General features: G+C 24.9%; 1 protein-coding gene across 1 annotated transcript; it reads right to left on the reverse strand.

Annotated features, from left to right (window-relative positions):
- Positions 1-8,807: 8,807 nt before the first annotated feature.
- LOC114185652 (metallothiol transferase FosB-like) lies at positions 8,808-9,903 on the reverse strand. Its single transcript, XM_028073513.1, has 3 exons — positions 9,667-9,903; positions 9,454-9,559; positions 8,808-9,307 (listed from the first exon to the last, which is right to left on the reverse strand). Exons 1-3 carry the CDS (start codon positions 9,819-9,821, stop codon positions 9,008-9,010), a joined length of 561 nt encoding a protein of 186 aa, XP_027929314.1. The 5' UTR covers positions 9,822-9,903; the 3' UTR covers positions 8,808-9,007.
- Between the last annotated feature and the right edge of the window lie 2,342 nt (positions 9,904-12,245).

A 12,245-nucleotide genomic window follows, 5' to 3' on the forward strand; every position in this document is an offset into this window, starting at 1 on the left:
ATTATTATTATTATTATTATTATTATTATTATTATTATTATTATTATTATTATTATTATTATTATTATTATTATTATTATTACTATTATTATTATTATTATTATTATTATTATTATTATTATTATTATTAGACATATACTCTAATTTTATTTATTATAAAATCATATTTCAATTATTTGTTTTTTTTATTAGTTTTGTTGTTAAAGTATAATTTTATATATAATTATAGATTATTATCGTTAAAATTTACTTAGTATTAGTATTGACATTAATATTTATAACAGAATTGTTATTATGATTAGTTTGTTAGTATTAGTTTCATTATTTTTTCTATTATTATTATTACTACAGGGTATGACGTCAAAAAAAAAATAAACTTAAGATTTTATTATATTTAATCGAAAGGTAAGATGAGATAAAATTTTATAGGTGCAGGAAGAAAAAAGGGGTGCAGGTAGAAATGCGCTGACCGGTGTATTTGAAACGGAGTCAACCCAAAACTTTGGATCAGCCCAAAACTAATTCTGGATTTTAAAATATTTTTAGAAGAACTAAAGATAATTTAATTAAGTTACACTGTATATTATTATTTAATTAAAAATTATAATATATGATAAAAAAATAATATATCTCTCTAAACAAAAAGAAAAAAAAAATTAAACACTAGTCGTTATCATTTATTGTAAATTTGTTTTTTGTTAAGAGTGTTTATAGCTTGAGTCTTTTTTGAACAAACTCATTATCAATCCATCAACAAAATATAAGTTGGATTGAGTTGTGTTTTTACATTTTTTTTTAATATTAAACTTAATTCACATCACCAATGTGAGTAAGATTGAATTGAATCAATTCTATAATTTGATTAATAATAGCATTTTGAATGTCTTTTACAAAATCACCAATTCACACTACAAATATCACAGGTAAGGCCATTAGTACTATCACAACCATCATAGCAACTTCTTCATTTAAAATACCACATTTATAAAGAGAACCCGATAGGAGAAAAATAAAAACTAAAATAAAAATATGAAAAATTGGATTATACAAGGAGAGGAAAAAAAATCGTGTTAGAATAGCAAGAAAGTGGAGTATGAAAGTGAATAAGAAGAATAAGAGAAAAATATATTTTTTAATTTTAATAATAAGTCAAAATAAAAATTATTTTAAAACTATAAATATCATATATTTTTATTTTTTACATACTTTTAGGATAAAATAAATTTTTTTTTAATTATCTTTTTAGATTTTTTTCTCAAATTAAATTAGACACATTTTGTATTTTTGAATATATTTTAATTTTTAAATATATTTACAGTACTTTATTTTATTTATCTAATAATTTTATGAATATGTGATCAAATCGTATTTTATTATAAATTTATTTTATGAAAAGAAGTCTTTTTTTTAACGTTTTAATATCTTTTGCTTTTGGTTACTGTTATTTTTTTTTAAATATTTATTGTATTTATTATAATAATTGGACATTGATATTGCTTATAAATTGTACTTTTTACATATCAAATCTTTTACAAATAAAAAATTAAAAATAATATATTAAAAGTAAATTTTCTACAATGAGAAAATAAATTATTAAAAATATTTCTAAAAGATAAATATGATTTATCATTAGCAAAAAGAAAGACATTGAACTTTAAACCTTAGACCTTAAACTTTACACAGTAAACCGTAAATTCTCTTAAAATCCTAACTTACTAAAAAATCATAGTTTTTAAAGTCCTAGTACTTGATCTCAACCGCTTAAAACTCCTTAAAATCATAATCATCAAGACTCGTCTTCATTATATTCACATAATTATTTTTAAATTGGTCAAACCAGAATGCACTTCCAAATCCATTAATATATACAAAAATATGAAAAATATTGTACTAAGTTTTGACCCTCATCATATTTCCAATATATATATTAACGTAATCTTGATAATACATTTTTTATTTATTTATTTTTCATTATGAACATCTACTGTTTGCATCGACAATGATGAGATGAGATGTCAATTTAGACCCTAGCCCATGGGCCAATCCTGACTCACTCTTCATTAAGTTCCCTTTTAGTAGGACCCCAAATGAGGAGGCCAAAAAAAGCTCCAGTCCCAAAGTCCCCTCTCCAGTGGGTTAGGGTCAGGGCTAAAGTGGGTTAGGCCCTCAAAATAATACTACATTAAGCCAGAATGAAATATCAAGTCGAGTGATCCAGCCAAGTCTGAATACCCAAACAAGCTCGACGAGCCCAAAGACCTGGACGGGCCCGAAGACTCGGATAGGTTCGACGACAAGGACGGGCCAAACCATCAGGACAAGCCGGACGGGCCTGAAGACCAAGATGTGCCCGACCACCCAGACAAACACTTTGATGTCGGGCCCGTCAAGTTCGTTCTTGTCGTCGGGCCCGTCCACGTCATCTGCGTCGTTGGGCCCATCTGAGTCGTCCGAGTCATCGGGCCCATCTGAGTCGTCCGGGTCATCGGGATTGTCTGGGTCCTCGGGGCCAACCAGGTCATTTGGCTCGTCTAGATCGTATGTTCAGTCCGGGTCGTCGGGCCCATCCTGGTCATCTGGATCGTCAAACTTGTCCGAATCGTCGACCTTGCCTAAAACATTGGTCCGCTTGGCCAATTCGGTTCATCAAGTATGTCTAAGTCGTCGAAAATTTTAATAATATATTTTTAAAAATAATATATTTTTCATGTTGAAGATGAAAATTTATGGATTGACCATGACTCACATGGGTTTTGTGGAGTTTTTAATAATATAAACTTTTTGGATAGAGACTTTTTTTTTTTGATCCTATCCCACAGGGACCATAACCATGCTGTGGGCTGGCCCAAATTGAAACAATTTTTAGTGGTCATTTGAAAACATTTTTCATTAATATTTTGTTTATTATATATTTATAACACAAAACCATCAACCTTGAGTGAAATTGGGTAGAGTGGTGTTTAGCGGTCAATCATATCATAATCCATGCTACCACTATTACTTAAATATAATAGGATAATTTTCACGGGTCCCATCTTAAAATTAAAAATTATATTTATTTTAAAATCAAATTGACTCAAATTTAAAAGATAAGGAATAAAATACAATTTAAAATATCGAAGTTAAAAAATTTTATAATTTGGATAAAGAATCAAAGCTATAATATTCCTTTTTATTATCTGTCAAAATATTGTAATGAATATTAAATTTTAAACTTTTATTTCCATCGTGTGTCAAATTTCAAAAATATTATTCAAACATTATGTTGATTGTCAATGCTTGAATAATTAGATTGTATTTATATTTTAAAAATACAAAGGCAAACAATTAAAATGGAATGACTTGGATTGTCTTGAATCGGCCTTGTGGTTAATGTCTAGGGGCAAAATACAGGTTTACCAGCTTAATTTACGTTAAAAACATGGTTTATTGTGGATAAAAAATAAAAATAAGGTAAGATTCTTTTTTTAATTAAAAAAACAGATTAGAATTTCCTTTTTTTAAAACGTGGCTATAGTTAAATTTTTATTAAAACTTGTTGGAAGTTAGTGCTGATTTAAATTAAAGTTAATGATTCATAAAATATTATTTAGTTATAAGTTAAGATTATTTTATTTACTAATCTCTTTTTTTAAAACATATTAGAATCTCCTTCTTTAAAACACGATTATAGTTTAAATTTGAAAATTTGATGATTTTTTAAAGTTACTGCTGATTTAAATTAAAGTTAATGATTAAGAAAATATTATTTAATTATAAGTTAAGATTATTTTATGTACAAATATTAATTTATCTATCTCAAATAACTCAATTTTTTCAAATTAATTTGCTTAAATAATTTTATTCTTTTTCTTAGTTTACCAAATAACTATTACTAAATAATGTCTACACATTAAAAAAAACAAAAATAACTACTAAAAGAACCAAAAAGAAAACCCAAAAAAATGGTTTAATCTGAATAAAATAAAAATTCCACAAAAAAGTTTTTTAATTTCCTTAATAAATTTTTTCCACGGTAAGATTCCTTTTTTATTTTTATTTTTTTCAACAAATTATAATTTCCTTTTTTAAAGCATGATTATAGTTAAATTTTGCTGAAAACTTTCTGAATTTATTGATGATTTAATTTAAAGTTAATGATTAATAAAATATTATTTAATTATAAGTTAAGATTATTTTATTTACTAATTTCCTTTTTAAAAACATACTAGAATTACCTATTTTAAAACATGATTATAATTAGAATTTGATGAAAACTTTTATGAAGTTACTGTTGTTCTAAATTAAAGTTAATGATTAAAAAAATATTATTTAATTATAAGTTAAGATTATTTTATTTATTAATATTAATTTATTTATCTTAAATAACTCATTTTTACATAATTAATTTGCCTAAATAATCTTATTCTTCTTTTTATTTTACTAATCTTTAATCAGAACAAAATTAACAATAAAAAAAACTTTTTAATTTCCTTAGAGAAAATTTATTGTGGATAAAAAAAAAAGATATGGTAAGATAAAATTCTTTTTTTTTTAAACAGATTAGATTACAATTTTCCTTCTTAAAACATGATTATAGTTAAGACTTCATGAAAACTTTTCTCAACTGCTGATCTAAATTAAAGTTAATGATTCAGAAAATATTGTTTAGTTATAAAACATGATTGTAGTTAAAATTTAATGATGGTTTGTAGTTACTGCTGATTTAAATTAAAATTAATGATTAAGAAAATCTTATTTAGTTATTGCTAAATAAAGTTATTATTTATTTCTATTTTTTTTAATATCTACACCAAAATTACTATTTTGTAATTTATTTGAAGTAAATCAAGATATATTTCTCAACTCTTTTTTTTAAATTACAACACTAAAAAACATTACTATAATAATTCTTCCCATCAATTTATTTCGTTTTATCTTTTTCTTCTTCTATCTTTTAAAACATCATAAAACAACAAAAGATTTAAAGATTTAATTGAGAATACAGTTCTTCGAACAATGAATATTGTTATTTTAATAGGAAATAACAAAAACAAAACTTAGAATTCGATTATCCTATACCCAAATTCTCACCCATTTTAAAAACATGTTATAAATATGTAATAAAAGTGTATGCCATCAAGGTTAAAATACTTTTTATTTTTAATTTGTCAAATCAATCCTAATTTTATTTATTTTTAAATAAATCGCAATTTTCATCAATTTTGTTTAATTTGATCATTTTTTTAACACCGTTAATTAACGGTAATAAACAGTAATACTTTCACGTGTCACTTCGTGATTTTTTTAATTTTTTATTTATTTTTTAAAAGAATCTCCATGAGTCAACCTAAAAGCATATTACGTGTCAGAGACAATGTTTTATATTCAATTTTATTTGTGTTCAACCTAAGAGTATGTTACGTGTCACCGCCTCCTTATAAACTTCAATTCAGCTGCAACCGAAGTCTATAAGACGAAGTAAAATGTAAATCCTTCTCAGCCTGGAACGGCAAGATGCAGGAACATGGTTGTAGCATGCAGCGACGAGGCGAGAGCATGTAGCGGTGAGTAAAAGGGAGCCAGCAGTAGCATTGAGATTTGAGGACTGAGGAGAAGCAAGGAGGCAGCAGAGAGACATGAGCGACAGACATGAAGCATGGAACAAGGAATCATGAGCATGGAGTGATGAATGAGGAGCAGCGAGAACACAAATATGTATATATTACATTTGATTACTAATTTTTTTTGATGTAATTAGTCTTAAATGTTGTTTATGATAGAAATTTCTTTGTCATATCATTAATCATTATTTATGTATCAGAAACATGGAACGAGAGGCAAGAGCACGAAGGATCAGTGAGGAGCCATGACAAGGAAATTAAGTCAAGAGTTTCAAGGAGCAAGTAGCAATAAGGAGCGAGAAACAACCAACAAACCTTTTGAATTCTTCATTGTTCAAAAACATGTTACCTACAAATTGTTCAACAATGTATTACCTGCAAAAACTGCAAAAACTATATATTACGTACAAAATTAAAATTATAATACGTACAAATATTATGTACAAAATTTCATAATAAGTAAAAAACATATATTATGTAAAATAATATGTGTAATATACATAAATTTTATAATACATACAAAACTATATATTACGTATGTAATGCTATAATTATAATCATATATATATATATATAACTTCGATTTTTGTAGTGAAATCGTTATATTTATTATATTTATGAAGACTTTTTTCCTATTATGTAATATTTAAAAGTCCAATCATAGTGTATAAATACAACAATAAATTAACATTATTATTTGATAAATTAACCGAATATAGTGTAGTTAGGAATGAAGGAATAAATCTATTATTTTCTAAAAAGTAATAAAAAAATAAAAAACTTGAGTAGAACAAATGGATTTATGTTTAATCTTAAAAGTAAATTTATTTATTTTTTACGTCGATGTAATTTTGAACTCCAACAAAAATTAAAATTTACCGAAAAAACTGAGAAAGAAAGCTGCAAGAGTGAAAATTCGGTATACGGATGGTAATCAAACTTTTGAATTTTTTTTCTATTTATTTATTGATTGAAATGTATAACAGTTTTTATTATTATTGTGATACATAATTATTAAAAGTCCGTAACCATTACTATTTTCTAACCTAACTTTGTAACCCAACACACAGGGAGCTTTTGTTTTACTTAGCAACCTTTCTCAAGTTATATATATATATATATTTTATATTGTAGTTCTTCAAAATTCACTTTATGGCCGATACAAAAGCAATCATGTGTTTAGATGTATATTCGATTTTTATTCTATTATTTATTTTATGATAATTATACTAAAAATTATATTGAGTTGATTTTAGAAGTATAAAAGCCAAAACATAAAAAAAAATCATAAAGGAAAATATATAATTCAAATAATATGAACTAAAGTTTAAACTTATATTAAAGTTTGATTATGCTGACAACAATAAATTCAGCATTAAGGAAGAAATAATTAAAGCATTTTATAATTTTTGACATGAAAAAGGGTGACGAAACAAAATTGGGATAACCAATTCAATTTTTGTGTTTGATTGCTGGCGCTGACTCGACATGTCTTTAATCAGTAACTCTCAATTTCAATGTTTTATATTCTCTCATCTTGGTTTCTCGATCAATCTTTATTTTCTATATCTTTTTTATGTTTTTATATTATTTTTTCCAAACTTATTAATAATATTTGGATTGTTTAATCAAAATTTATAATTTATTTTCCCACTTCAATATAATTAAAAAAAATATTTATTTAAAAATTGAACCAATTAAAGAGAGTGTTAGAAAATGTTATTTCTTTGCTCACGCACAACACGAACACATATAGAACTTATCTCCATAAAAATAAATGAAATGAATTGACCTCTATCACATTTCATGATAAAAACGTTTGTTTCAATAATAATACACGTTGAGACATAATTTTGTGGACAAGAAGGTATAATATAATATAAATTACGTGAAACAAAATAAAAAATAAAATAAAAGTATATCTATATTTATATGAAAAATTATTAATACTCTCTTTCTAATTCTTATATATATATATATATATATATATATATATATATATATATATATATATATATATATATAATACTCTCTTTCTAATTCTTATATATATATACTCTGCTATCCAAATTGGTGAGTTTGTCGGTTCACTAATTTTACCTTTATTAGTTATTGATTAAAAAGTGATTTTTTATTTAAGATTTGTAATAAATAATTTGTTTATCATATATAATTATTTGAATTAATGATATGTTTTCTTAAATTATTGAATAATTAATTTGATATAAATGTATTTACTGAATAAAATATGATATAGTGAGAAAAATATACAATTAAAAAAAATCAAATACGTATATATAAAGATACTTTGAAATTAATTATCAGAGTAATTTGTAGAATGTACATTAAATATTAAAATAGTTAAGAGAAACTTTTTTCATTTGTAAAAAAAAGTTAATTAAGTTTCAAAGTCACATAAATTTTGAAACTTAATTAATTTTTTATGGAACTTAAATAGCTAATTTAATATAAAAAAATTGACCTAATTTTAATATAACTTTAAAATGACCATTATAAAATAATTCAGCATTCAATTCATAAATAAAACTAATGAGAGTGTAAAAAAAGTAAGATTAATTTTTTTTGTTCCAATTTTTGTCAAATTAATTCTATTTTTATTTTTATGTTTAAATATGTTTTAATTTTCGTCAATTTTATTTAATTATGTCATATTTTTCTAACATTATTTAAATTATTAACGGTCATGTAAAAAATTATTATTCATGACCGTTAATTATTGTGTCAGAAAAAAAAAAATTTAATTGAACAAAATTGACAAAAATTAAAATTTATTTAAACACAAAAACAAAATTATGAATAATTTAACAATTTGACGAAAATTGGGATAAAAAAATATTTTAACCAAAGTAATATATAAATCATGCCTGCTTCGGGTGATAACTTTTGAATTGGGTCAAACCTAACAATTTTTTGAAAAATTTTATGACCTGATTTCTTTACGTGCTTAATTGGTTAACCACATGCACACATGGTTCTCTCGTTTGCTGTTATACTTATAGGTTTTGGAAAAACTGTTAATATTATTTTTAAATTAAGCAAATTTATTTACCTTCAATTAAAAAAACTAAAATAAAATGAGTACAGAAATTCAAATTTTGATTTTGGTGGAATCCTTCCCTTTAATCACCCTTAATAATTTGCCACTTACACTAACAAAGAGATACATATCCAAGAACAGAACGCTTAAAGAAACTAAGCATTTTTCACATTTGAAAAGACCAATGATACAATAAGTATACATAGTAAAAAAAAACTGTAGTTTACACTTCAAATCAAGCAATAGAGAGAAAACAAAATTGACAGAACAAGAAAAAGCACAGTAACAGCGTGAAGAAGAAAGAAGAAAAAGAAGAGGAGTTGATATTTATAAATGCATGTGTGACTTAAACAATAGTATTTTGAATTTTGGTGTGACCCGAAGGAAAAGTTGAGTCCTGTTTCACGATTTGGTGTATCTGTCTCTGCTGAAGCATCTGAAGGTTCATTCGAGAGCATGACCTAACCATGTCACTTGCTAAGGGAATCACGGGAAGAACATCACAGTTGCATATCTCAATCATGAACCCATCTGGGTCATGAAAAAACAACTGATCCACTTTAACACCACCTTCTTCCACCGTTGCACGCACGTATTCTATCTCCATTTCCTCGAGCTTCTTCTCCACTGCTCCCATGCTTTCACACTGTTTTCATTAAGCCACAACCACAAACAATAACCAAACAAACCATGTTCATTAGTTTTCTTCATTCAGTCATTTTGTCAAACACAAAGTTGTTATTTATTGTATCAAACAAAACACCGCAGTTTCGTTTCACACTAAAACCTTGCCTGGAATGATATGTGATTATCTTTCGGATTAATTTCTTTCTTTCTTGGAATGTCGCTAGGGTCCTCTGCTTGAAGCAAGTGAATTCCAATCCCATATCCGAACAGCCTGTACCCAGAAGGAACAAAGTGAAGAGAATTTACTCCATTAAAAAAGTTTGAATTTTTTTCTTGACATTTTTGTTGAACTGAGAAATCAGAGTTTGAAAATGTTACCATGCTCCGTCAAAATCAAATGATCCTGGCCTTCTGATGGGGAAGAAGCCGAGAATGTTCTGATAGAAGTTGATGGATTCTACGACGGAGGTGCATATGAGAGAGATATGGTTCACAGATTTTAGGTGCAGAGGATTTTCCACGCTTTCTTTCATTTCGTGAATCAACGAATGAAAGAGTTGAAAATGCAAAAATCAAAGAAGAGAGAAAAGGAAGGAGCAGAAGAAAAAAAGAGAGGAAGTGCATCTACCAAGGCGAAATGGGTGGGCACCATATATAGAAGACAAGCCACATCGGTGCCACATCGGAGGGATTTTTTTTCTGACACATCATTTCCACGTTATCCAATCACCGCTCAAATCCAATTTCACATACGTTAAAATCTAATTCTATTTTTTATTTACCTTTTTATAAGCATTTATATTGAATAAATGCAAGTACACAGTGTAATAGAATTGTCGCATTTCTTATTTTTATTACAAGTTGTTTCAAAACCTAAGTTTATTATCTTCTTTTAAAATATTCTTGCATTATTTAAAACGTTTTGGTTAAATAAAACATTATATCAAATTTGTTAGTTTGAACATTTTTATTAGGGTTAAATATGTTTTTGATCCTTTAATTATTAGTAAAATTTGTAATTAGTTCTTCTTGATAACTTTAAATTAATTTGGTCCTTCGTCTTTAGACATGTGTAGATTTAGTAATTTAACCAAATTTTGCTAAATTTATTTGACATTTCAAACATGTTTAATGATAATATTTGATTTAATATTAAAGCGAAAACATGTCATACGGTATAAAGAACTCAAATACAGTCATAAAATATATTTAAAATATCAAATAAACTTAATAAAATTTTGTTAAAAAGATTAAATTCATGCATTTATAAACATTTATAATGATAAAAGACTATATTGGTTCAAAGTTTGAAGAAGAGACTAATTTCAAATTTTAGTATATTTACCCTTTTTATTATGTATCCGAACCTTTTAAATTGGTTAATTCCATTTGTCTCATTTAATGGAAAATTAAGTCTTCTGGATTAAAAGAGAAAAAGATATAGGAGACATAAAAGCTAATTGATATATTTAACTCCAATTTCCTCTTTAATCATGGTTAAATTAAATTGAAAATTTGATAGTAAATATTTTTTATTTTCACTATTGAGATTGTGAATTAAAAATGTGTGGTTAGGAAAATTAATTTTATATTATTATTTTATTTAAAAGTTTTACTATGTTAATGTATTGACTAGTTATATACACTTTTTTTTATATTTTTTATTTGATTTAATTAACTGGTACGCCAATGTGACTTTTACTTATCATATTAGAGATTTTCTTTACTTAAAAGTATTGATGTTTTTTTTTTAATTATTATTATGATATTTTAGTGTTACTTATTCTATATTCTTTAAATTTTGAAGAATTATTTCCGTTTCATACTATTGTATTTTTATTTAATATATTGTTGTTTCTTATCAAAATTATAATCTAACTTTAGATTAAAAAATTAAATCAAATCAAATATATTTAAAGGTGTGAAAGTCTTAACTTTGGTAATTCAGTAAAACCTTAAAAACTCTTAGTAGGTGAAAATTTGAGTGAGTGTTACTATTTTGAGAGCGTAATGTGTTTACAAATTTAAGGGACTAAGAAACTTTAGGGTCAAATCCTAGTGTAATCTATTCATTGGTTTTTGTTTTATTTTTCTAAAGATTTGCATTATAAAATTGTTATTTTTCATACATCCCACTTAATGGGTTTAAATCATTATCTACCAACATAATTAGTGTTTGATTAAATCTAATTTTTCACTTTTGATAATAATTGTAATTAGAATAGATTGTGATAACATTTTTTTAATTTTTTAAACTATATTTTATTTGTAAAAATGTGTAAATGAAATGTTTTTAAAGTAAAAAAAAAACTATTTATGATATTGAGTGATAAAAAAAAGACGGAGGAAATATATTGGAAAGTATATACAAAGTAGTAGAATAAAAAATTGAAAATTAATTGTCTTACGAGTATATCGATGAGACGAGAGTCGTACTTTATGTGAGACTACTTTATAGGACTCTCTTAAAATAAAGTCTTTAAATATAATTTTAAGACGTGAAAAAAAAAATTATTATGCAAGAAAATTATATAAAGTCGAACATGAAAATGACAAGGAGAAAAAACAATAATAATATTCTTATTCACCAATTTCTCCATATGCGAGTTTTTATTTTATTTTCCTTAGTAATTATTTCTTTTACTTCATTGCATATTACATTTAAATTTTTGAATTTACATTATAGTTATTGTCTTACTTTTTAAATAGGCATTATTATTTTTTAAATCTTAATCCAAGTACCTTTTGTTTTATTACATTCTATGTAGTATGTGATATTTATATTCATGTCTCCTTACAAAAAATCAAGCAGCTTTTATTGAAAAACTATAAAAATAACTTCACCATTATCGTGATTTAATGTTAGAATGTCTACCTAAAAAAAATACTTTTATATATGTCCAAATACTTCAATATGTAACACTTGAATTTTTCAAAATTTTGAAATTTAAGTTCTG

This window comes from Vigna unguiculata, chromosome 5 (assembly GCF_004118075.2).
Source record: "Vigna unguiculata cultivar IT97K-499-35 chromosome 5, ASM411807v1, whole genome shotgun sequence".
In the NCBI taxonomy this organism is placed as follows: Eukaryota; Viridiplantae; Streptophyta; class Magnoliopsida; order Fabales; family Fabaceae; genus Vigna; species Vigna unguiculata.